Source organism: Aulostomus chinensis, chromosome 20, assembly GCF_037954235.1.
Source record: "Aulostomus chinensis isolate RoL2024-O1b breed Wild chromosome 20, RoL_Achi_v1.0, whole genome shotgun sequence".
NCBI lineage: Eukaryota > Metazoa > Chordata > Actinopteri > Syngnathiformes > Aulostomidae > Aulostomus > Aulostomus chinensis.
The window spans coordinates 24,802,185-24,823,676 of record NC_141339.1 but is presented as its reverse complement, the minus strand read 5'-3'; the positions used below and the strand labels follow the sequence as shown (position 1 = coordinate 24,823,676).

The window sequence follows — 21,492 nt, the reverse complement described above, 5'->3', positions numbered from 1 at the left end:
GGGTTCCGCCAAACTGGAGAAGGCTGAGATTCTCCAGATGACTGTGGACCACCTGAAGTTTCTGCAGGCTGCCAGAGGCAAAGGTACGGAACCACCACAGAACCGAGAACAAGACTGCGTAGTCCGGAGTACCTTTTGCATACACATTGATCGTGAAAATGGAACTTGTCAAAACTGTTTCAAGCAAACGTGTCGGCGTGAACATCCACTTTAATGCCAAACATGTTTGAGATGAGAACCTGGACCTCCGTACCAGAGAAGCTTCATATGAAGGTTCTCTGGTACCTACGGAACCGCTGGAGCAGGCCGGAGAACCCTAGCAAAGCTGTAGCAGCACGCAGAGAAATCAATGACTACTTGGAAGATTCTGGTTCTGAACCAACAACAACGTTGTGTTGCCTCGTCTCAGCCGAACAAATGTTTATAAAAACATTAGAAAATCGAATCATCCAGCAGGTCCATGGAGATTATGTCACTTCCTGTCCCTGACTTCCTGTCTGTGTGTCTGCAGGTTATTTTGATGCTCACGCTCTGGCGCTGGACTTCCTGTCTCTGGGTTTCAGAGAGTGTGTGATGGAGGTTTCCCGTTATCTGAGCACCGTGGAGGGCCTGGACTCCGGCGACTCGCTGTACTCACGCCTCCTCTCCCACCTCGCTTCCTGTGCCTCTCAACACAATGCCGCCACTTTCACTGCAGTGTCCCACTCACCACATCACCCCCCGCAGCAGCTGCCCCACCCCCTTCACCCCACCCACTGGACGATGGCTGCTGCAGCAGCGTTTCAACCTCTGCCAGCCGCCATGGCACCATACAGACTAAGTGGGCTCTCTGGAGTTGCCCTGGATGCTGGTGGTGGCGCCCCCCAGAGGCTGGCGGAGCTACACACGGACTCATCTTCCTCGTCTCTCATGCTCCCCTGTGGCCCCGCCCCTCTCTCCACCTCTCTCCTCTCCCTCTCAGCCTCGATGCAGTCGTTTCCCATCGCACTGGCCGGAGGTTTCTCCCTCCCCCGTCGCCTCCCCTCCACTGCCAGCCCTCCCATCTCCTCCCAGTCTCCCCCCAGCAGCAGTAAACCTTACAGACCCTGGGGAGCCGAGGTCGGCGCTTTCTGATGTCACTGATGACACCTTTACTGCCTGTCAATCACAGTCACTTGTTCACCTCTAACACCCCCCCCCCACACACGCATCATCACTGCCCCCCCCACACACACGCATCATCACTGCCCCCCCCTCACACACACGCATCATCACTGCCCCCCCCCCCACACACACACGCATCATCACTGCCCCCCCCCCCCCCCCACACACACACACACACACACGCATCATCACTGCCCCTCTGTTTGTTGTGGACGTCTGAATGTTTCACTGAAAATAAAACTGAGTTTCATCGTCTCAGGTGACAACGCATTTGCTCTGGTTCTGCTCTGGTTCTGCTCTGGTTCTGCTCTGGTTCTGCTCTGGTTCTGCTCTGGTTCTGCTCTGGTTCTGAACAATGAAAGTATTCCCGCTGGACTCATAGTCCAATGTTGAACGATGAGACTCTCCAACTCTGGCCAGATCCATCTGTCCCTCCGTCTGCTGTCCACTCATCCTTTACCTGATGGAAAAGGTCACGGGGTCAAGTGAGGGTGGACAGGAGAAGTTGAAAGGAGACAGAAGAGGACAGTGGTGCTACTCTCTACCGAACCAGTGACGGCCATGTTCCTCATGGAACTACAATGTTCTGTAGGTGGACTACAGAGCGGCCATCGTAGATCCTTCGCCTCTTTTGTTGTGTAAAACTTCATAACTGAGGTTGAACATGAAATAAGAGCTGTCACATGCATCATCACATGGCATGAGGGTCAAAGGTCACAGTGACTTCATGAAACGCATTTCAAGCCTTTGCACCAGTTCAAGGTCGACGGCCAGTTTTGTCTGCGGCCCAGAAAAGTGGACGTTCAAAGATGTTTTCTGACGGGAGGTCAAACCTCCACCGGGACTCCAGGATGACTTGAAAACATTTTTGGTGGGCAAAGGTCGGAGGTTGCGATGACAAGCAGATCATTTCCACTCACTTATTATGATCAGAGGTCAAAGGTCACTGTGGCCTCCTTCCTCAATTGTCTCCTGGATGATTTTAGAGAACATTGAGCTCCGGTCCACCAAAGAGACGCTGACACACTTTTATTAAACGTTTCTGCCGTCTGACAAACATGGAAGGACTCCGGTTGGTGGAGGGATACGGTGGCTTCGTGAAGAGGCCGTGACTCAAGAATCGTGCAGAGCATTTGTTCCTATGAGTTATGATGAGCTGTCACACGGACGCCGTCTTCTATCCTTGTACCGCCACGCCGACGTCTCCTCTACGGAGACATGATCGACGCCATCTTGTCAGGACTGAAAATCTCAATCCAGTAGCCGTCAGGATCCTGGATGAAGGCCAGACCTTTGACTTTACCTGCAACCAGAGGACACACAGCCACGATATGAGGGACACCAGCTGACTGAGCGCCCCCTGCTGGTTGGCAGTGTCTCTCTCATCAAATGAGACACAGCAGCGCTCTGGATCAATCCATTCAGAAAACATTGCTCCGGGTCTTTTTTGGTGCAATGTTTTGTTCCATTTCACATCGTTTACTTGGAGCTTCACAAGTTTCATTCATTTTCATTTCCAACAAATGAAAATGAATGTTTCAAAGAAAAAGAAAAAATGACAAGATAACATTTATAATTCTTCAATTATTGATCTTTTGAAAATCAAATATCTTGTTAAATCGGAACAGTCGATTTTTTTTGGCCACTTGAGGGCAGCAGAGGAGCTGTAGAAATACCGCATAGTAGCACTGCAACGACAACACTAAATACATTTGTATGATTAATAACTAGCATTCCAGCTGTTGGCAGCACCAGATCACCAGAACCCAGAACCAGTCTGGACCACGAGCCGAGCCCGCGTCTTTCACCAGCTCTCACCTGCATCTGGTTTCTTGACGAACGTCACCCCTTGTTTGTCAAAAAACTCACAGGCAGCCTGAACATCAGGGACGGCGATGCCGATGTGACCTGCAGCGAGACGGAGGGTCACGAACAGAACGCAGCTTCACGGTCACAGGGTTGGAGATGATGAGGAGGAAGTTAACAAACAGGAAGTTGATCATGTTGTCATCTTTGTGTAGGAAGCATCTCACCAAATCCTTGAGGTTGATTGTTCCCGTTGTGATAAGACAGACTTTGATCAGACTCTGAGCCCCAGTTACTGAAACCACCAGAACACAGAGACACCGTCAGGAACAGAGTTCTAGAGGGCAGAACCCTGTGGCAGTGGCAGTAGAGCCATGCTAACACTTCCACCGTTCACAGGTCATTGGACTAAGCAAGCTGGCAAAGTGTCTCTGTCTTCTTGTCTGGTTCTGGAGACAAGGATCAATAAGAGATGTCCCCTAAAAATGGGCATGTCCACTGGAATTCCAGTGACTGGAACCAGGGAGCTAAACGAGCTCCAGATCCTGTTTTTGTAGTCGTATAGAGAGTAAAAAAAAAATCAATTTCAGAGTTTCCGCAGTGTTTACATACTGTGTGAGTTCTAGAGTCGCTCGGCGAGAGAACGTCCACGCTGTCCGCTCACTAATGTCAGTCGGGATGTCCGACTTGTCCTCGTAACCCAGGAAGTAGAGAGTGAAACGCATTGAAGGGAAGTCGATTTTCTGGAGCAACCTGAATAACCCAGAGGAACACAACACTTCATGGGGGTCCCGAGCTCTTGGGACGATGAGATTCATTGTGCTCCAGACTCACGTCAGGCCCAGGATTCTGGTGTAGAACTGCAGAGATCGTAATGGATCTTTGACCCTCAGCATCGTCTGCTGCATCATGTAATCCTGCAGAGACCAGACCATCCAGGGAACAGAACCAAGAATAAAGGTCACCAGAAATGTAAGTGTTCTTTAAAGAAACAAGAATTTGAGACCCAGGCTGGTTAGCTTAGCTCTATGTCTGGTCGTGGGTGGGAAGCGTTAGCATCTGCTAGCTCAGGTCCAGGCTAGTTAGCTTAGCCCAATGGCTGGTAGTGGGTGGGAAGCATTAGCATCAGCTAGCTCAGGTCCAGGATGCTGGTTAGCTTAGCCCAATGGCTGGTAGTGGGTGGGAAGTGTTAGCATCAGCTAGCTCAGGTCCAGGCTAGTTAGCTTAGCCCAATGACTGGTGGTGGGTGGGAAGTGTTAGCATCAGCTAGCTCAGGTCCAGGCTAGTTAGCTTAGCCCAATGGCTGGTAGTGGGTGGAAGTGTTAACATCAGCTAGCTCAGGTCCAGGCTAGTTAGCTTAGCCCAATGACTGGTAGTGGGTGGGAAGTGTTAGCATCAGCTAGCTCAGGTCCAGGCTAGTTAGCTTAGCACAATGGCTGGTAGTGGGTGGTAAGTGTTAGCATCAGCTAGCTCATGTCCAGGCTAGTTAGCTTAGCCCAATGGCTGGTAGTGGGTGGAAGTGTTAGCATCAGCTAGCTCAGGTCCAGGATGCTGGTGTGTCCAGCAGGAATCCTCCTCCTCCTCATCATCAGTAGCAGCAGTCGCTCTTCTAGTCCTCAACAAACCTTTGGTTCTGTTGACCCAAGTTCCAGTGGAGCTTTGGAGGTGCTGCGTCAAATCACTGCTCCCAGTCAGGAAAGTAGTTCCGGCTACGTGTCTGATTCTACCACTACAACGTCTCCTCATGCTAAACTGGTGTTCATCACCAAGGTTACACACAACCCTCCTGATAGTAATGCAGGCAGAGACGCAGCTACGCTAACACTTCCCACCCACTACCAGTCACTGTGCTAAGCTAACTAGCCTGGGTCTCTATCTTCTTGTGTGCCTCTGGAGATGGACAATAAGAGACTCTGTGAAAGATGTTAGTAGCTTGTGAATAGCCTTACTTTAAATGTAGAAAGTGACTCATTCCCCTCCAAGACGTGGTCAAGGACATTTACATCCTTGAAGAGAATTTGAGAACTTCTAGAAATGTCTAGCACGTGAGTCGTCTTGCAGGGCTGTCGTTGTTTCAGCCGACAGGTTTGACATCACAGCTTTGGCGCCTCACCTGCGTCCGTGTCCAGGTAATCAAGTTAGATCAAGTTCATTCAAAGATGGTAGGAGGTCGAGTCACCTTGGTTCTGGGGTCTCCTTCCTTGCAGGCAGCAGCCACATCATCGTCTGACAGACCTCGCCCCGCCATAGCTCACTGATCCCACAGTGCAGGCTACCTGGATTCTTGTGGCCTGGCCTGTGCTGCCTTCATGTATTGCTCGGAAAATCAGCTTTTCAATAACAATCTAAAACGGTGCTAAGAATAAGACTTTTTTCTAACTGAAACTGCTGATCGTTTCTCAGCAGACTGAACCTGGAGATGTTTATCAGGCAGAAACACTGCAGCTGCAGGTCTGGACACGTCACAAAGATATAGACACGCCCCCCACACACACACCTTAGACTAGACCCAGGAATGTTGTTACTTCTGCATGAATGACAGTAGCAGCCATGATGTAATTCTTCAGGACTCTAGAAGTTTCTTATTAAAGAGCTGAAATAAATACAGCTTATATGGGTATAATAAATAAAACACACACACACTCCTTACAACCTTATCAGATGCTTCAAGCAGAATAAAACCTTTAATCGGTAACATGAAAGTTACTGTTAGCAAATGTTAAACTTCAGCTTAGTAGAACCCTCGTTCAACTTGCGAAGATCTGAGATTTCCCACCCAGCTTGAGGAACTTGAAAGCAGCACCACCAGATGGCCTGAGCTCAGTGGAAGAATGAAAGATTCCAAGTGAACTCCAGGTATTGATGCTAGCTTATGTAGCTCGAATGACCACCACCTCTCTGGAGACAGGCTGCTGAAGTACAAATCAGCTCTGCAGCATCGAGGAGACAGCGATGTTTGTCAGCCTCGCTCCAGGTGTGAATGCGAGTGAGCAACACTTTTAGTACGCAGGGAAGATTTCAGCTCCTCATTTACTCATGATATTAAAATACTTCCTCTGCTTGACTGAGACGCAGAACTTTGCAGTTGCTAGTAAATCAGCGGTGCTGCAGAAGCTCGTGTTTGTTGTGACAGTAAAGGTGTACAATAACGACAAAAATCTGGGAGACAATTTTAGAACCAATCGTATCACAACAAACAAAAAGGTGAGCTGGTCATGAACCAGGATCCTTTACACTCCTTTTATTCTTCACCAAAACAAAAAGACCGCGGCTGAACAGCATCATGACATCACGCGTGTTGAACTCTAAAACCGAGCACGGTCCGGGTGGGGAGAGGAGAGACGGCGTGATGATGATGATGATGATGATGATGATGAAGGCTCGCCATCATCTCCGGCCCGTCTTGCGGCCCTCCAGCAGCAGCACGACCAGGCGGCTCTTCAGCGACGGCAACTTGCTGCTGTAGTTCTGCTGCAGGACCGACACCAGCCTGTGGCCAAGGTTCCGCAGGCTCGGCAGAGATCTGCAGTCTGGAACGTTCAGCAGCGTGTGGAACAAGTCCAGCCACAAATCACAGTGAGGGTTCCTGAGCGACAGAACACGACGACTGAGTTAGTGATGTCACACGGCATGCAGACCCTGCAGGTCTCAGATCAGACCTTCTCAGACGATGCAGGACCCACATGAGTGACAGGACGATGCATCACAAGAGACAAGGGCCGGGACTCGAACTCACGTCCACTGTAAATATAATAATCCCAAAGCTTTGAATGTTTTTTGCCTGGCTCCACAGACCTGATCCTGGATCAGTCACCAACAAAATCTCTTCCCCTGCAGTGACCCAGCCTTCAAAATAAAAGCAGAAGTGCTTTATTATGTGTTTCATGGCTCGAGGACCTGGCAGCAGGATCAACAGCTTTTATCACGGTGACATGTTGACCAGCAAAGAAATGCGTCACTCCTTCGAGAGACGCGCCGGCCAGTCATAAAAACACATGAGGACCCTTTGTTCCCAAATAAGATTTTCAGGTCTTTGGTTTCTATCCATGTTTTGTCTTTCAATTCAAAAAAAATTCTGAATGTTTGGTTAAGAGGAAGAAAATGGTTCCAACTGGAGTACGATCATTCCTCTCCAAACCCAAGGCAAAATATCACACAGATCTGACCCAACATGGCGCTGTCCCTGACTCAGGCTCCGCCCCTCCACCATGTTTGGGAGGAGTCAGTATGAGTGCAAAGAGAAGCCTCTGAAAACAGAGTCTCCCAGAGGCTCGTCTAGCCAGACGCTCAGCGACTTCAGGATCAAGTGGTGTCGATGTTATCTGAGGTCACAACTCCGGAATTACCTTCTGAATACGGCGTTTGTCCTCCACACGCCACCGTCATTAACAACCTGCATGTATGTCCCGAACAGCATGCAGTAGACCGTCGCCGCTATTCCGAAGTAGTCAGTCTGGAAGACAGCAGCAAGATTCACGTGATGACACACACACACACACACACACACACACACACACACACACAAACGCACGCACGCACGTGCGGTTCACCGTACAGAAGAAAGACATCTGAACTCAGACGCTGCCTCACCTGGTAGTTCCACGGTTTCCTGCTCAGCATCTCAGTACACTGGAAGCCTGAGGTCAGACACCTGGCGGTGAAAGCAGTGCCTTCTGGGAACAGCTCCATGTCAATGCTCTGGCCCAGGTCAATGAGGGCCAGACCGTGGTCCACGTTCGCGGCCTCAAAACTCTTGTTCTCCAGGAACCTGGAACACAACCAGACAGTGAGCAACTCTGATCGCACAACAGAGACTCTGCGCGCAAGTGTGTGTGCGTGCGCGGTCACCTCTGACCCAACATGAAGTTATCGGGTTTGATGTCGGCGTGGATGATGTGGATGGCGTGCAGCTGCTCCACCATGTGCAGGATGCAGATGGTGAAGTAGATGACGAGAGGCTGTGGCATCACTTTATCACTCAGACCTTTGTAGATGTTCACTGCATTCTGAAAGACACGCCACAGTTGACTCCTATGACCTCTACGACTGCAGCCTGTGGGTCATGTGACACGTGAACGCACCAGCAGAGTGCCGTAGTTGTGAAGCTCGCCAAGCAGCACGCTGCCATTGTTGAAGAGGTGAGCCGAGCTGATGCTGCTATACAGGTGGCGGACACCAGGCGGCAGCCGAGCGTCCAGCTGAGTGTTGATGTAGAACTCCCAGGGATTGGCAGGTTTCTGAACCTGTGGCGACCATCAGACATTCACTGAGCACAACACTGAACATTTGTTTCTACACATTTCTATAAAACACTTCATAATTACAGTTTATTAATCTTTCAAACTCAGCTGCAGACATATTTGTTCGCTTTTTTTAAGTTCATTGTAACAACAATGGCACTGGTCTGGTGCTAAAGACGAGGAAATAAGCAAACTGCTGCTGGATAATGACATACACAGATCTGACAAAGGTTCACCAGTGGTTCTACAGATAGACCCAGGCCAGTTAGCTTAGCACAATGACTGGTAGTGGGTGGGAAGTGTTAGCGTAGCTCCCTCTCTGCCTGCATTAATATCAGGAGGGTTGTGTGTAACTTTGGTGATGAACACCAGTTTAACATGAGGAGACGTTGTAGTGGTAGAATCAGACACGTAGCCGGAACTACTTTCCTGACTGGGAGCAGTGATTTGACGCAGCACCTCCAAAGCTACACTGGAACCTGGGTCAACAGAACCAAAGGTTTGTTGAGGACTAGAAGAGCGACTGCTGCTACTGATGATGAGGAGGAGGAGGATTCCTGCTGGACACACCAGCATCCTGGACCTGAGCTAGCTGATGCTAACACTTCCACCCACTACCAGCCATTGGGCTATGCTAACTAGCCTGGACCTGAGCTAGCTGATGCTAACACTTACCACCCACTACCAGCCATTGTGCTAAGCTAGCTAACCTGGACCTGAGCTAGCTGATGCTAACACTTCCTACCCACTACCAGTCATTGTGCTAAGCTAACTAGCATTGGTGTCAGTTCTCCAATGTAGCATGGAGGAGAAGATTTATTTGCAATTTTTTTAGGATTTCTTTTCACTGTCTGAGAACAGCAGTGTTGTTGGGTTCCATCTTTCATTCATCTGGGTTCACTCTTGTCTCACCTTCAGAACCATCTTCTCAGATGTCTCGGGGTCAGTGGCTTGATAAACAGTAGCAAAAGCACCTTCACCAAGGACGCAGTCCACTCGTAGGGATGCCTTTCCTGTCAGAGAAAACATTCTCAGTCGAACAGTCGGGTGGACCATCTCGCCATGTGCCCAGTCTTTATGCTAAGCTAGGCTAAACAGATTAGAATAAAGCTAAATGTAGAGCCAGGCTCACAGCGAGGGGGGAGGCTGGAGGTGTTAGAGAGCTGTTGTCCTTACCTATGCTGATGGTCATTTTGGGGGTGATGGTGGGGATGTTGCGCATCCAGGTGATACAGCGAGGGTGAGAGGTGAGAGGAGGGGTCACAGTTGACAACAGATGTGAGATCAGTCCATTGTCCCAGGGGTCTGATAGCAGCTGGACCGGTCCTGGACATTTCTGCAAGGACAAGTTGGTGCTGTTCCACAGGTCTCTGCCAGGACTCATCATGGGTTCATCCACAGCACCGAACTGCGGCGGCCGCACTGTGCTCATGGGATCATCGTGGTGCAGCTGTTCTGGACTCATGGGGACATCCAGGCTCTTGGTGGGGACAGTGTCCCTCATCTTGAGCCGGCACGGACTCAGGAAGGCATCTAGGTCTGGCTCAACTGTGACCTGGGGACTTCTGATGGATGGCCAGTCGGGTTTAAGAGGGCACTCAGGACTCATGGGAACATTGGTGGTGGATTTATACGCTTGTTCTGGGTAGGTGGAGTTTCCAGAATCCTCCATGATGGTGAACGCCTCCTGTCTGATTTGAACTACACTCTCAGGTCTTTGGGGGGTCAGAGAGGCCGGTTCAGGGAGCTTCTCTGGGCTAGCGTGTACCTCCCAGGTAGGTCCTGCGGCCCTGGGGGCCGAAGAGTCACAGGGGCAGAGCGTCTGGTCCCTGAAGGACAGCAGCCCTGGAGGAGGTGGTTGCACCAGGGTGGAGGAGGTGGTCAGACAGTGGGGAGCCGCGGCGAGCCCCTCACCTACGATAGTGCCTTGTGTGGCCAAGGAGGGGGCGAGCTGGCTGACGGCTGTTTCAGAGAGTGGACTCTGTTCTATGATGGGGCTGGGGGAGGGGTAGAGACTCATGACACCATCACCACATGGATACAGTCAAGGTACAGAGGTATGCCAACACTTCCCACCCACTACCATACATGATGCTAAGCTAAGCGCTTGTCTGGCTCTGAGGAGTTCTTGACACTCAGAAAAATATAACCGTGTTAATTATCCCAACAAGACCGCAGTGAGAGAGATCGGTACCTGAGTTTTTTTGGCTGCCGTCTGGTAAAAGCATTGTCATCAGCATCGCCGCCATCACAGTTGTCTGCAGAGTCAAAGTAGATATTCTGGGATTTAATGACCAGTACCACAACACGCTACTGAGCCCCATGAGCCCGAGGGGGAGTGACGGTTCTTTGGTACCTTGGTCCTGGAAGAAATTGATGGGGGTTTTATGTGTGAAGGGAGTCGACACAAACTGGGCCAGCATAGCGAAGTCTGTGGTGCTGTTGGGACAAGCGGCTAGCGAGTGGAGGGAGTTGTAGCGAATGCCCCACATGGTGCTCTCATCCGGCGCCAGATCCAGAGGAGTCTCCTGGACAACCAGAGCATCGCACCTGTTTGTTTTGTGCTCAGCATCTTCGTGAAGGTGAGTTGGGTTTATACTCACGTTGGTTTTGTCTGGTCTCGTCACCTGGATTTCAGCCAGAGCTCTGATTGGTTTAGACTTCTCCACTGCAGAAGCAGAGCTAGTGGCAACACAACAGAGACACAATGAGTGTCTAACTGAAAATATGTATATGAAGACAAATGAACTGAGTTTACCTGACATTTTCTTTGTCATCGTCATCCTGGAAGATGGTGAACGGCGCAGTGGCAACAGGCTTCGCCAACAGCGATGGGTCTCCTTAAAATCATTGTCAAAAGAAAAATCTGCTTCACTGGTAAAAGCAGCAGAAGTCAACTAGTAGGAATCACTGGCTCATCTGAATAACTGAGGTTTTCTCATGCAATGTTTCCGTCTGAGAGGTAAAAAATGATGATGTCACCAAGTGAAGTAAGTACAGGCTCGTCCCTAAGGCTTATCTGAGCAGAGTTGACCCAATGCACCAGCTGCATAGCAAACACGCAACAAGTATTTTGATTTATTCTTGCTAGTTTCAATCTCCAGTCCAGGTGTTGGTGGATCCCTGATCCTCCAGCTGGATCAAGGAGACCTGGATTCTACCAGACCACCTGGAGAGTTGCTGACCAGATGTGTCTGAACAGTTTAGCTGCTGTTAGGATCAGTCTCTGTTAGCTTCAAGCTAAATATACGTGGCTGGATCTTCCTGCATTCTGGAGTCACTAAGAAGTGACGGAGGAGGCAGAAACACCTCAGTGAGCTGAGTACTCCTGGTAGCGAGTACTGGAGAGGCCAAATGGACTCTCTGAATGAAGCATGACTTCGAGCTTACTGACCATTTCTGATGTACCCATCATGAAAGGCTGTCTCAGCGACATGGAATGCTGACGTGATTTTGAAAGGGTCCTCGAGGAGCGTCGGCGCCTGAAACATGTCCATGATCACATCTGGAACAAGGATAGTAGGAGAGAGCCAAGGCATGATAGAGGGAAGAGGGAGAGAAGCGAGGCAACATTAGAGGAAGATGGACAATGAAGAAGGTCCGCCCACACTAGCAGAGAAGAGGACAGCTCACCCAGCGCCTCACGAGTGTTTACAGTGGGTGACGGCAGCACCCTTGAAGGCGTGGCCTGAACGAATCCAAGTGAGCTGTTAGGAGTGATGTGAGACCGGTTCCCCCCATGAGACACTGAGACAGACAAAAAAGAAGAGACATTGGAAATAACCAGGAAGACGATGGTGCTGCAAACAGGTCAGGCATGTGAGTCCAAGATTCTCAGTATCACTTTCACAGAAGTTCACATGCTCAGGTACACGCAAGACTGCTGAAGAAGAACTTCTGCCTCATCAGCACCCAAGTATGAAGGCTCTTTGTGACCCCTCCCCGAACTCCCCAGTGTTTCCTCCCGTCTTAACTGGACTGTTCACTAACCTTTAACTAAAGACTCACTAACCGTTAACTTAACACTGACCAACCGTTTACTAAGCACTGACCAACCGTTTACTAAACACTCACTCGCCGTTAACTAAACACTCACCAACAGTTTACAAAGCACTGACCAACCATTTACTAAACACTCACTCATCATTAACTAAACACTGACCAACAGTTTACTAAACACTGACCAACAGTTTACTTAACACACACTCGCCGTTAACTAAACACTGACCAACAGTTTACTAAACACTGACCAACAGTTTACTTAACACACACTCGCCGTTAACTAAACACTGACCAACAGTTTACTAAGCACTGACCAACAGTTTACTAAACACTGACCAACAGTTTACTAAACACACACTCGCCGTTAACTAAACACTGACCAACAGTTTACTAAGCACTGACCAACCGTTAACTAAACACTGACCAACCGTTTACTAAACACTGACCAACCGTTTACTAAACACTGACCAACAGTTTACTAAACACACACTCGCCGTTAACTAAACACTGACCAACAGTTTACTAAGCACTGACCAACCGTTTACTAAACACTGACCAACCATTTACTAAACACTGACCAACCATTTACTAAACACTGACCAACTGTTTACTAAACACTGACCAACCATTTACTAAACACCCACTCGCCGTTAACTAAACACTGACCAACAGTTTACTAAACACTCACTCACCGTTTACTAAACACTGACCAACCATTTACTAAACACTGACCAACTGTTTACTAAACACTGACCAACCGTTTACTAAACACTCACTCGCCGTTTACTAAACACTGACCAACAGTTTACTAAGCACTGACCAACCGTTAACTAAACACTGACCAACCATTTACTATACACTCACTCGCCGTTTACTAAACACTGACCAACCATTTACTAAACACTGACCAACCATTTACTAAACCCTCACTCACCGTTTACTAAACACTGACCAACAGTTTACTAAACACTCACTCACCGTTAACTAAAAACTCACTCACCATTAACTAAAGACTGACCAACCGTTTACTAAACACAGACCAACAGTTTACTAAACACTCACTCACCGTTTACTAAACACTGACCAACCGTTTACTAAACACTGACCAACCGTTTACTTAACACTGACCAACAGTTTACTAAACACTGACCAACAGTTTACTAAACACTGACCAACAGTTTACTAAGCACTGACCAACCGTTTACTAAACACTGACTCACCGTTAACTAAACACTGACCAACAGTTTACTAAGCACTGACCAACAGTTTACTAAACACACACTCGCCGTTAACTAAACACTGACCAACAGTTTACGAAGCACTGACCAACCGTTAACTAAACACTGACCAACCATTTACTAAACACTCACTCGCCGTTTAACTAAACACTGACCAACAGTTTACTAAACACTGACCAACCGTTTACTAAACACTGACCAACCGTTTACTAAACACACACTCGCCGTTAACTAAACACTGACCAACAGTTTACTAAGCACTTACCAACTGTTAACTTAACACTGACCAACCGTTTACTAAACACTGACCAACCATTTACTAAACACTCACTCGCCGTTTAACTAAACACTGACCAACAGTTTACTAAACACTGACCAACAGTTTACTAAACACTGACCAACCGTTTACTAAACACTGACCAACTGTTTACTAAACACTGACCAACCATTTACTAAACACTGACCAACCATTTACTAAACACTCACTCGCCGTTTAACTAAACACTGACCAACAGTTTACTAAACACTGACCAACCGTTTACTAAACACTGACCAACCGTTTACTAAACACACACTCGCCGTTAACTAAACACTGACCAACAGTTTACGAAGCACTTACCAACCGTTAACTTAACACTGACCAACCGTTTACTAAACACTGACCAACCATTTACTAAACACTCACTCGCCGTTTAACTAAACACTGACCAACAGTTTACTAAACACTGACCAACCGTTTACTAAACACTGACCAACCGTTTACTAAACACTGACCAACCGTTTACTAAACACTCACTCGCCGTTAACTAAACACTCACTCGCCGTTAACTAAACACTGACCAACCGTTTACTAAGCACTGACCAACCGTTTACTAAACACTCACTCGCCGTTAACTAAACACTGACCAACAGTTTACTAAGCACTTACCAACCGTTAACTTAACACTGACCAACCGTTTACTAAACACTCACTCGCCGTTAACTAAACACTGACCAACAGTTTACTAAGCACTTACCAACCGTTAACTTAACACTGACCAACCGTTTACTAAACACTCACTCGCCGTTAACTAAACACTCACTCGCCGTTAACTAAACACTGACCAACCGTTTACTAAGCACTGACCAACCGTTTACTAAACACTCACTCGCCGTTAACTAAACACTGACCAACAGTTTACTAAGCACTTACCAACCGTTAACTTAACACTGACCAACCGTTTACTAAACACTCACTCGCCGTTAACTAAACACTCACTCGCCGTTAACTAAACACTGACCAACCGTTTACTAAGCACTGACCAACCGTTTACTAAACACTCACTCGCCGTTAACTAAACACTGACCAACAGTTTACTAAGCACTTACCAACCGTTAACTTAACACTGACCAACCGTTTACTAAACACTCACTCGCCGTTAACTAAACACTCACTCGCCGTTAACTAAACACTGACCAACCGTTTACTAAGCACTGACCAACCGTTTACTAAACACTCACTCGCCGTTAACTAAACACTGACCAACAGTTTACTAAGCACTTACCAACCGTTAACTTAACACTGACCAACCATTTACTAAACACTCACTCGCTGTTTAAACACTGACCAACAGTTTACTAAACACTGACCAACCGTTTACTATACACTGACCAACTGTTTACTAAACACTGACCAACCGTTTACTAAACACTGACCAACTGTTTACTAAACACTGACCAACTGTTTACTAAACACTGACCAACCTTTTACTAAACACTGACCAACCGTTTACTAAACACTGACCAACTGTTTACTAAACACTGACCAACCGTTTACTAAACACTCACTCGCCGTTTACTCAACACTGACCAACAGTTTACTAAGCACTGACCAACAGTTTACTAAGCACTGACCAACCGTTAACTAAACACTGACCAACCATTTACTAAACACTCACTCGCCGTTTACTAAACACTGACCAACAGTTTACTAAACACTCACTCACCCTTAACTAAAAACTCACTCACCGTTAACTAAACACTCACTCACCGTTTACTAAACACTGACCAACAGTTTACTAGACACTCACTCACCCTTAACTAAAAACTCACTCACCGTTAACTAAACACTCACTCACCGTTTACTAAACACTGACCAACAGTTTACTAAACACTGACCAACAGTTTACTAAACACTCACTCACCGTTTACTAAACACTGACCAACCGTTTACTAAACACTGACCAACCGTTCACTAAACACTGACCAACCGTTTACTAAACACTGACCAACAGTTTACTAAACACTCACTCACCGTTTACTAAACACTGACCAACCGTTTACTTAACACTGACCAACAGTTTACTAAACACTGACCAACAGTTTACTAAACACTGAACAACCGTTAACTAAACACTCACTAACTGTTAAATTAACATTCACTTCCATTAACTCATTAACCCTCAACGTCACTGAACTGTAAATCCTTGACTGATTCTCCACATCTGATTTTACCTCTCATTTTGTCCATTTTTCTTCAAGAGACTTCAGCACTCAAACCTTTTCAGAGGCTTTGAGACGTCTCTACCAGTTACGCCACTTCTACCAAACCTGTTCCCCGCCTGATGAAAGCGCTGTATTCACTTGTTACTTGGTCCTTTAGCGCTCGTGTCTGTCACTAAAACCTGACTTCGACCATTTAGAGCCTTTTTGCATTTCGTTTCTTCCTCTTCACCACAAGATTTGATTTGACAGTCATGCAGCTGGCGAGCATCTATCGTCCGACCGGCAGCCCCTCCGCTTTACTCACCATCCAGTTTCTCATCCGGCTCCGTGGTGATGCCCCTGGAAGGAAATGAAAGTCAGCGCTTCTGGAGGAAACCATGTTCAGATGCCATCAAACAGTAACCACACGAGAGAGTAAAGTTGCAGTCATTGTTCTTGAACGGTCTCACAGGTGCTGAGAGGGACAAGCACCTGGAGATGACCATCTCACACAAGACTTTGGTACTCACGGGTGTGAGGTGGCGGTCTGCTGCTGCCCATCCAGGCAGAGACCGTCAGCAGGCCGTGGGAGTGCCAAGTTCGTCTGCTCATCACCGTCACTCTGCTGAACCACTGAGGTCTGCACCACACGTACTTGGTCTGCCGAGGTCGCCCTTGGTTCTGGTGAACTGTGGTCAGCTCGGACAGAGGCACACTGGGAAAGCTCTGAACTCACAATGTTAGTGTCCGGCACCCCGGCGCAGCTCTGACTTTGAGGAGGTTCTGGCACCGCAGCAGACTCACAAGTGAAGGTCGGCTGGGTGTGTAGACTCAGGCCAAGCGAGCGCCTGCTGCTCAAACGGTTTGAAGGGTGAGGTCTCCCCACCGACTGCTGGGGAGGGTTCGGGTTCACCGTGGTGGTCGTTTCTACCAAAGGCAGCTTTGGCTGAGAGGAAAGAGAATAACACTGTGTTAGAATAATCTCATATTATTAAAGCTACAATTTATAAACTTGACTTTCACTCTCAGCTCGTGCTCAGGAAGTTAGCACCCCCAGTAACAGTGGAACTTCTGTCTTCTTCTGGTCGTATTGGTGGCAGACAAGATGCGGTGCATTTATACTGCCGGTATTCAAAGGTTGTGACCTGGACCTTAGGAGGAGGTGCAGTTTTTGCCCGACAGCAGCAGCGAGCTGACTGTCACAGAATAATTCAATCACATCCCCGCCCTCTTTACCCACTCGCCACAGCAGTGGGTGGACTTTGGAAGTAGCTATAGCTTCTCCAGATTACCTGAGAAATTGGACCTTTCCACATTTTCAGCCCTATAAAGACCTGGACTCTGTAGTTATGAGAGTGAAGGACTGTCACATTATCAAACAGCAGTTCCAAACTGATCAGAAATGGCGGTCTCACCTGCTGTGACAGGAGGTGACTGGGTAAACCGCCACAGGCCTCCAGTTCCTGGTTCACCTGCTCCAACATGCACTGGAGGCTCAGGATTCCCTGCTTCTGCTCACTCAGCATCTTCTCCTCTTCAGCACACCCAGACGAGACAGCAGTTAGTAACTAGAGGATCTTGGACTTTGGTCCACAGCCTTAAATATCCTCCTTACTCTTTTCTCTTTGCTCCTTTTCCTGCCGCTCACGCATCTTACAGAAGTACTTGGTTGCTCGGACCTCTTCGAAGCACAGTTCTGATCCTTCACACTTGAGTTCCTCCTTCATGTAGGCAGACACCACCTGAACTCCGGAGCTCTGACCGGAGGAAATCATTCCGGACGTCTCTGAACGGGAAACTCTGGAAGTGAACACACATCAGTTGATGTCACATGGCGTTTCCTGGCGGTAGAGCAGGAGCTCAACACCTAAAATGGATAGTATCAGTGTTGCCGATCTGGCTGAGGAGGCCAGACAGATTTTAGAGCTAAAGAACAAACTGGTGATATAATCAAGACTTGTAGTTAGGGATGCGGGGGGGGGGGGTGTTGTTCTCATCATGGCACGTGAAGTCCACCACTGGTTAGGGTGAGGTGGACGAACGTCTGACTGCCAGCTGCGAGGTGACGTGGCCAGCGAGTGTCATGGAGGCAGACATGCTGCGGTGAAAGACGTGGTGCCTCCCTGCTCATGTGAAGCGCGCCAACGGTGTCCAGTTAAAAGACCCGATCAAACAGTCGCTGTCGCTTAGCTTGACTGTGCATGTGAACGGACTGAATGAGCAGCATTTTCAGGCAGCTAGCTCACAAAACTTGGAGAGATTACACACAAGAACCCGTAATTGACATGAGTGACCGTCAGAAATGTCCCGGCTGGCTAACGTCCTGATGAGTTACTCACATGATGGTGGTTTTACTTGAAGGAGGCTTGGACAGACACTCCACCGAGGCCTGGAACAGATGATACGGTGTGTGTTAGATTGGAAATTGGACATGAAGCCACAGAAAAACAAAACACACACACACACACACACAGACCTTGAGGTGAGCAGCAGGCTCTCTGTGGGAGGACATCTGGTTGGTAAGGAGGGAGTTGTGCAGAGGGGTCTGACTGCCGGCTAACAGGACAACAACAGATGAATGAATGAAGGTGGCAGGACATGAAATGTTGGAGTGAATGAGTGAATCCAGCCTCACCAGATGCTCCTGTCTGACCTCTGGTTCTGGTCTGGAACTGCCTGCAGATCAAAGTGTAGTTTTACTCAACAGTCATTGTGGTCCATGTTGTTCAACACTAAAATCGGTCCAATTCATTGACTGAAATAATATTTTGCCCAAAATAGAGTATTTTGTCTCCCAACTCCTCACTCATTGGCGTCAAGCTCACTGAGATGTTTTCCACTCCTGCGTAACTTCTGTGACTCATGAATGCAGGAAGGTTTGTTGCTCTATTGTGGACGACATGGAGGGTTTGCAAAATGAGGCTCTTGGACAGTTTAGCTGCTGTTAGCATCAGCCTCCGTTAGCCTCAAGCTAAATATACGTGACCGGCTCCTCCTGCATTCTGGAGAAAGGCTCTTCTTGGAGGAAGTATCACTTCACAGGGATTTACTTTTTAAAGGTTGAGTCTGATTCCGTTGTTCTTGACTGAACAAAGACAACACGCAGGGTCACTGAGGTCACGCTCCCGTGTGTACAAGCTGACCGAGGCTCACTGACATCCACTTCATGTGCACTGTGGAGGAACTTTCAGTGAACCTGAGTCAGCTGGTCGTTCTGGAGTGTGACCTCAGTGTCCCTCATGGCACCTGGGCCCAAATTTCCAGAGCTATTCCAGAGAAAGCAGGACTGTTCTGAGCCAGAACTCTGCCAATCAACATCATCATTGCTAAGTAGCAAACAGGACTCAACACCAAAACATGGGAACTGTCCCTTTAAGCTTCTTCACTCTACCTGTACTCCTGAAGCACGCTTTCGGCTGGCTGGGCGTGGTTCTCCACTGCTTTCTGATAAACAGCATCTGCTTGGTCATTCATTCCCTTGAGCTCAAACTGCTGCGCCCAGGCCAAGTAGAGGGCTGCCGTCCTGGTGCCGACCCCTTTACCGTAGATGTGGCTGTACAGCGCGATGGGCTCTGGATAAAAACTAGCCTGGGAGCCCAAGTTCAGATCAACAAATAATGAGACACACAACAGCAGTGAACTAGCACCAATAACAACATTGTCAGCAGGACACGGGCACTGATGTACGAGTACTGACACCATGTTGACATCAATGCTAGTACAGAACTGAGAGCACCAATAGGAATACTGCTAGTACTGGTACAAATACATAACAAGGTCAGGTTTTTGTGCCAGAGAGCAGATTTCATAGTAGTGAAGTTGCACTCATGATAAAAAGCCTCCAGCTGACCTTCACTAGCGACATGCTACAGTCCGACTCACACATTTGATGCAGTAGTTCACATATCTGATGTCATCTGCGTAACGCTCAGCACCCAGAAATCTCTGAACAAGACTGTCCAACACCAGCGACATGCCGGTGCTGCCGTCTGCAGGTAGCCTTTGCTCCAGGTACTCCACAAACCTGACACACACACACACACACACACACACACAGGTTGTTCAGCTTCTTTTAAAAAGAAAAACAATTCAAAAATATTTAAGAACGTCGATCGCAAAAACAGCTCTTCTTTAATCAACCAGCGCAGTTCTGGCACTGCTTGCCGGGTGGAACTTCAGGACGGTTCCTGGATCAGGAACAACACGTTGGCTAGTTAGCTTGAGAGGACTCACTTGTCCCAGGGGTCCAGGGGGTCGTCTCCTGTGTAGGCGCTCAAACTGCTTTCGAAACACCTGTAAGAACCAATGTGTGTCCATCAGCAGTTGCCAAGGGCCTGAAAATGAGTTGGAATTCAGACGGACGTCAGTACCGCTGACGCCAGCGTGTTCGAGCAGCTCGCGCAGACTCACTGTAAATACGTGGCGACGTCCATTTCACTTCAATCGATAGATCGATCGATCGATCGATCAATCAAACCAGGAACAGTGCGCTAATCCCAGCAGTTTAGGGTCGATCGATGTGATCCCGCCGATGTTCTTCGCGACTTACACAGATTCCATCGTTAAATCTTCCGACTTCCTGCTGCTCTCGCGACGACATTTGAAATTTCGCGCTCGACCAACAGCAACGACTTCGTGTCATTAAGCCACGCCCCTAACCCGAGACGACGCTTCCGGGACAAAAAATTACCAACGACAAAATAAAACAGACGAAGAAAAATGCAGTTAAAGAGAGAGTCATAAAAAGGTTTTATTGGCACCATTAACACTGCACGTTTAAAAGAAAAAGGCAATAAATAAAAGTTCACCATGTTCTCTTTAACAAAGGGTTACTTTATTCTTCGAGAACTGGTGGTCCAGTTCCTCATTCATCCATCCGTCCATCAACCCATCATCCATCCATCCATTCATCCAGACCCCGTGCTCCAGCCGGGGCTCCGCCCACAACCTCCTTGCGAGGGGGCCACAGTGAGAACCACTGCTCCACCGGGCTGGCCTTCATTTTTTTTTTTTTTTGCTTAAATTTTATATTTTTAGTGTGTGTTAAAAATGTAGATTGATTGGCTGTTTCACACCTCAGAGGTTTATATAGGTTGTACACAGAGCAAGGAAAGAGGCGTGCAGGTACAGAACACCTGTGGTGCCTCCATCATGCTGGGTCAGTCAGAATATAAAAGCTGGAATTGTGGACAAAGTTGGACAGTAAAAAGTTTTTTATTTCTTTGAAGTGTACCTTTCATTTTAATCCAGCTTCATATTTTTGGAAGTATAAACGCAACTGAAGTATAAACACAAATTAAACGAATTAGAATTAAATAACATTACAACGCAGTAATAACACATTTTATACTTAAAGTAATAAAGTATTTACAGACTCTGATGTGACAACACTTGGGGAGTTTTTATTAAACGTCCATCATTTAGTCATCCTAGTTTGCCTGCAAATGTAGAAAAAGTAGCGTCACTGTCTCTATTTTCAGTGTGAAACATCAAAATAAAACTCACCACACAAACACTAATAAACAGACTAGCATTTAGGAAGTATTACTGACGTTCATTGCTTTAATCGTCAACAGAAAGGCCCAAATACCTCAAACCTT

The 21,492-nt window shown here is 47.8% G+C and overlaps 3 protein-coding genes across 5 annotated transcripts in view; 1 reads left to right on the top strand and 2 right to left on the bottom strand.

Annotated features, from left to right (window-relative positions):
* The window catches only part of hey2 (hes-related family bHLH transcription factor with YRPW motif 2), a 4,221-nt gene extending 3,108 nt beyond the window's left edge, over nt 1-1,113 (top strand). Inside the window, exons 5-6 of the mRNA XM_086189149.1 lie at nt 2-83; nt 512-1,113. Coding sequence (XP_086045275.1) covers nt 2-83; nt 512-1,113 — 684 coding nt within the window. The remainder of the gene's footprint in view (nt 1; nt 84-511) is intronic.
* A 1,050-nt stretch (nt 1,114-2,163) lies between these two features.
* On the bottom strand, nt 2,164-5,404 carry LOC147243440 (lactoylglutathione lyase-like). 3 transcript variants are annotated; one of them, XM_086189264.1, is made up of 6 exons: nt 5,129-5,404; nt 3,784-3,866; nt 3,562-3,702; nt 3,177-3,244; nt 2,962-3,051; nt 2,164-2,446 (listed from the first exon to the last, which is right to left on the bottom strand). In XM_086189264.1, exons 1-6 carry the CDS (start codon nt 5,195-5,197, stop codon nt 2,352-2,354), a joined length of 546 nt encoding a protein of 181 aa, XP_086045390.1. In that variant the 5' UTR covers nt 5,198-5,404; the 3' UTR covers nt 2,164-2,351. The 3 variants fall into 3 exon arrangements, with proteins under 3 accessions (XP_086045390.1, XP_086045391.1, XP_086045392.1); XM_086189265.1 differs by having other exon boundaries at nt 5,063-5,195; XM_086189266.1 differs by lacking the exon at nt 5,129-5,404 and adding an exon at nt 4,899-5,046.
* A 174-nt stretch (nt 5,405-5,578) lies between these two features.
* On the bottom strand, nt 5,579-20,526 carry bub1 (BUB1 mitotic checkpoint serine/threonine kinase). The gene is made up of 24 exons (XM_086190270.1): nt 20,303-20,526; nt 20,126-20,185; nt 19,775-19,916; nt 19,284-19,480; nt 18,528-18,568; nt 18,369-18,448; nt 18,232-18,281; nt 17,508-17,692; nt 17,308-17,426; nt 16,423-16,838; nt 16,218-16,252; nt 11,823-11,936; nt 11,584-11,694; nt 10,948-11,029; nt 10,793-10,871; nt 10,546-10,717; nt 10,384-10,447; nt 9,366-10,186; nt 9,102-9,202; nt 8,031-8,192; nt 7,798-7,955; nt 7,540-7,717; nt 7,296-7,402; nt 5,579-6,535 (listed from the first exon to the last, which is right to left on the bottom strand). The coding sequence occupies exons 1-24, from the start codon at nt 20,323-20,325 to the stop codon at nt 6,337-6,339; spliced, it is 3,696 nt and encodes a 1,231-aa protein (XP_086046396.1). The 5' UTR covers nt 20,326-20,526; the 3' UTR covers nt 5,579-6,336.
* Between the last annotated feature and the right edge of the window lie 966 nt (nt 20,527-21,492).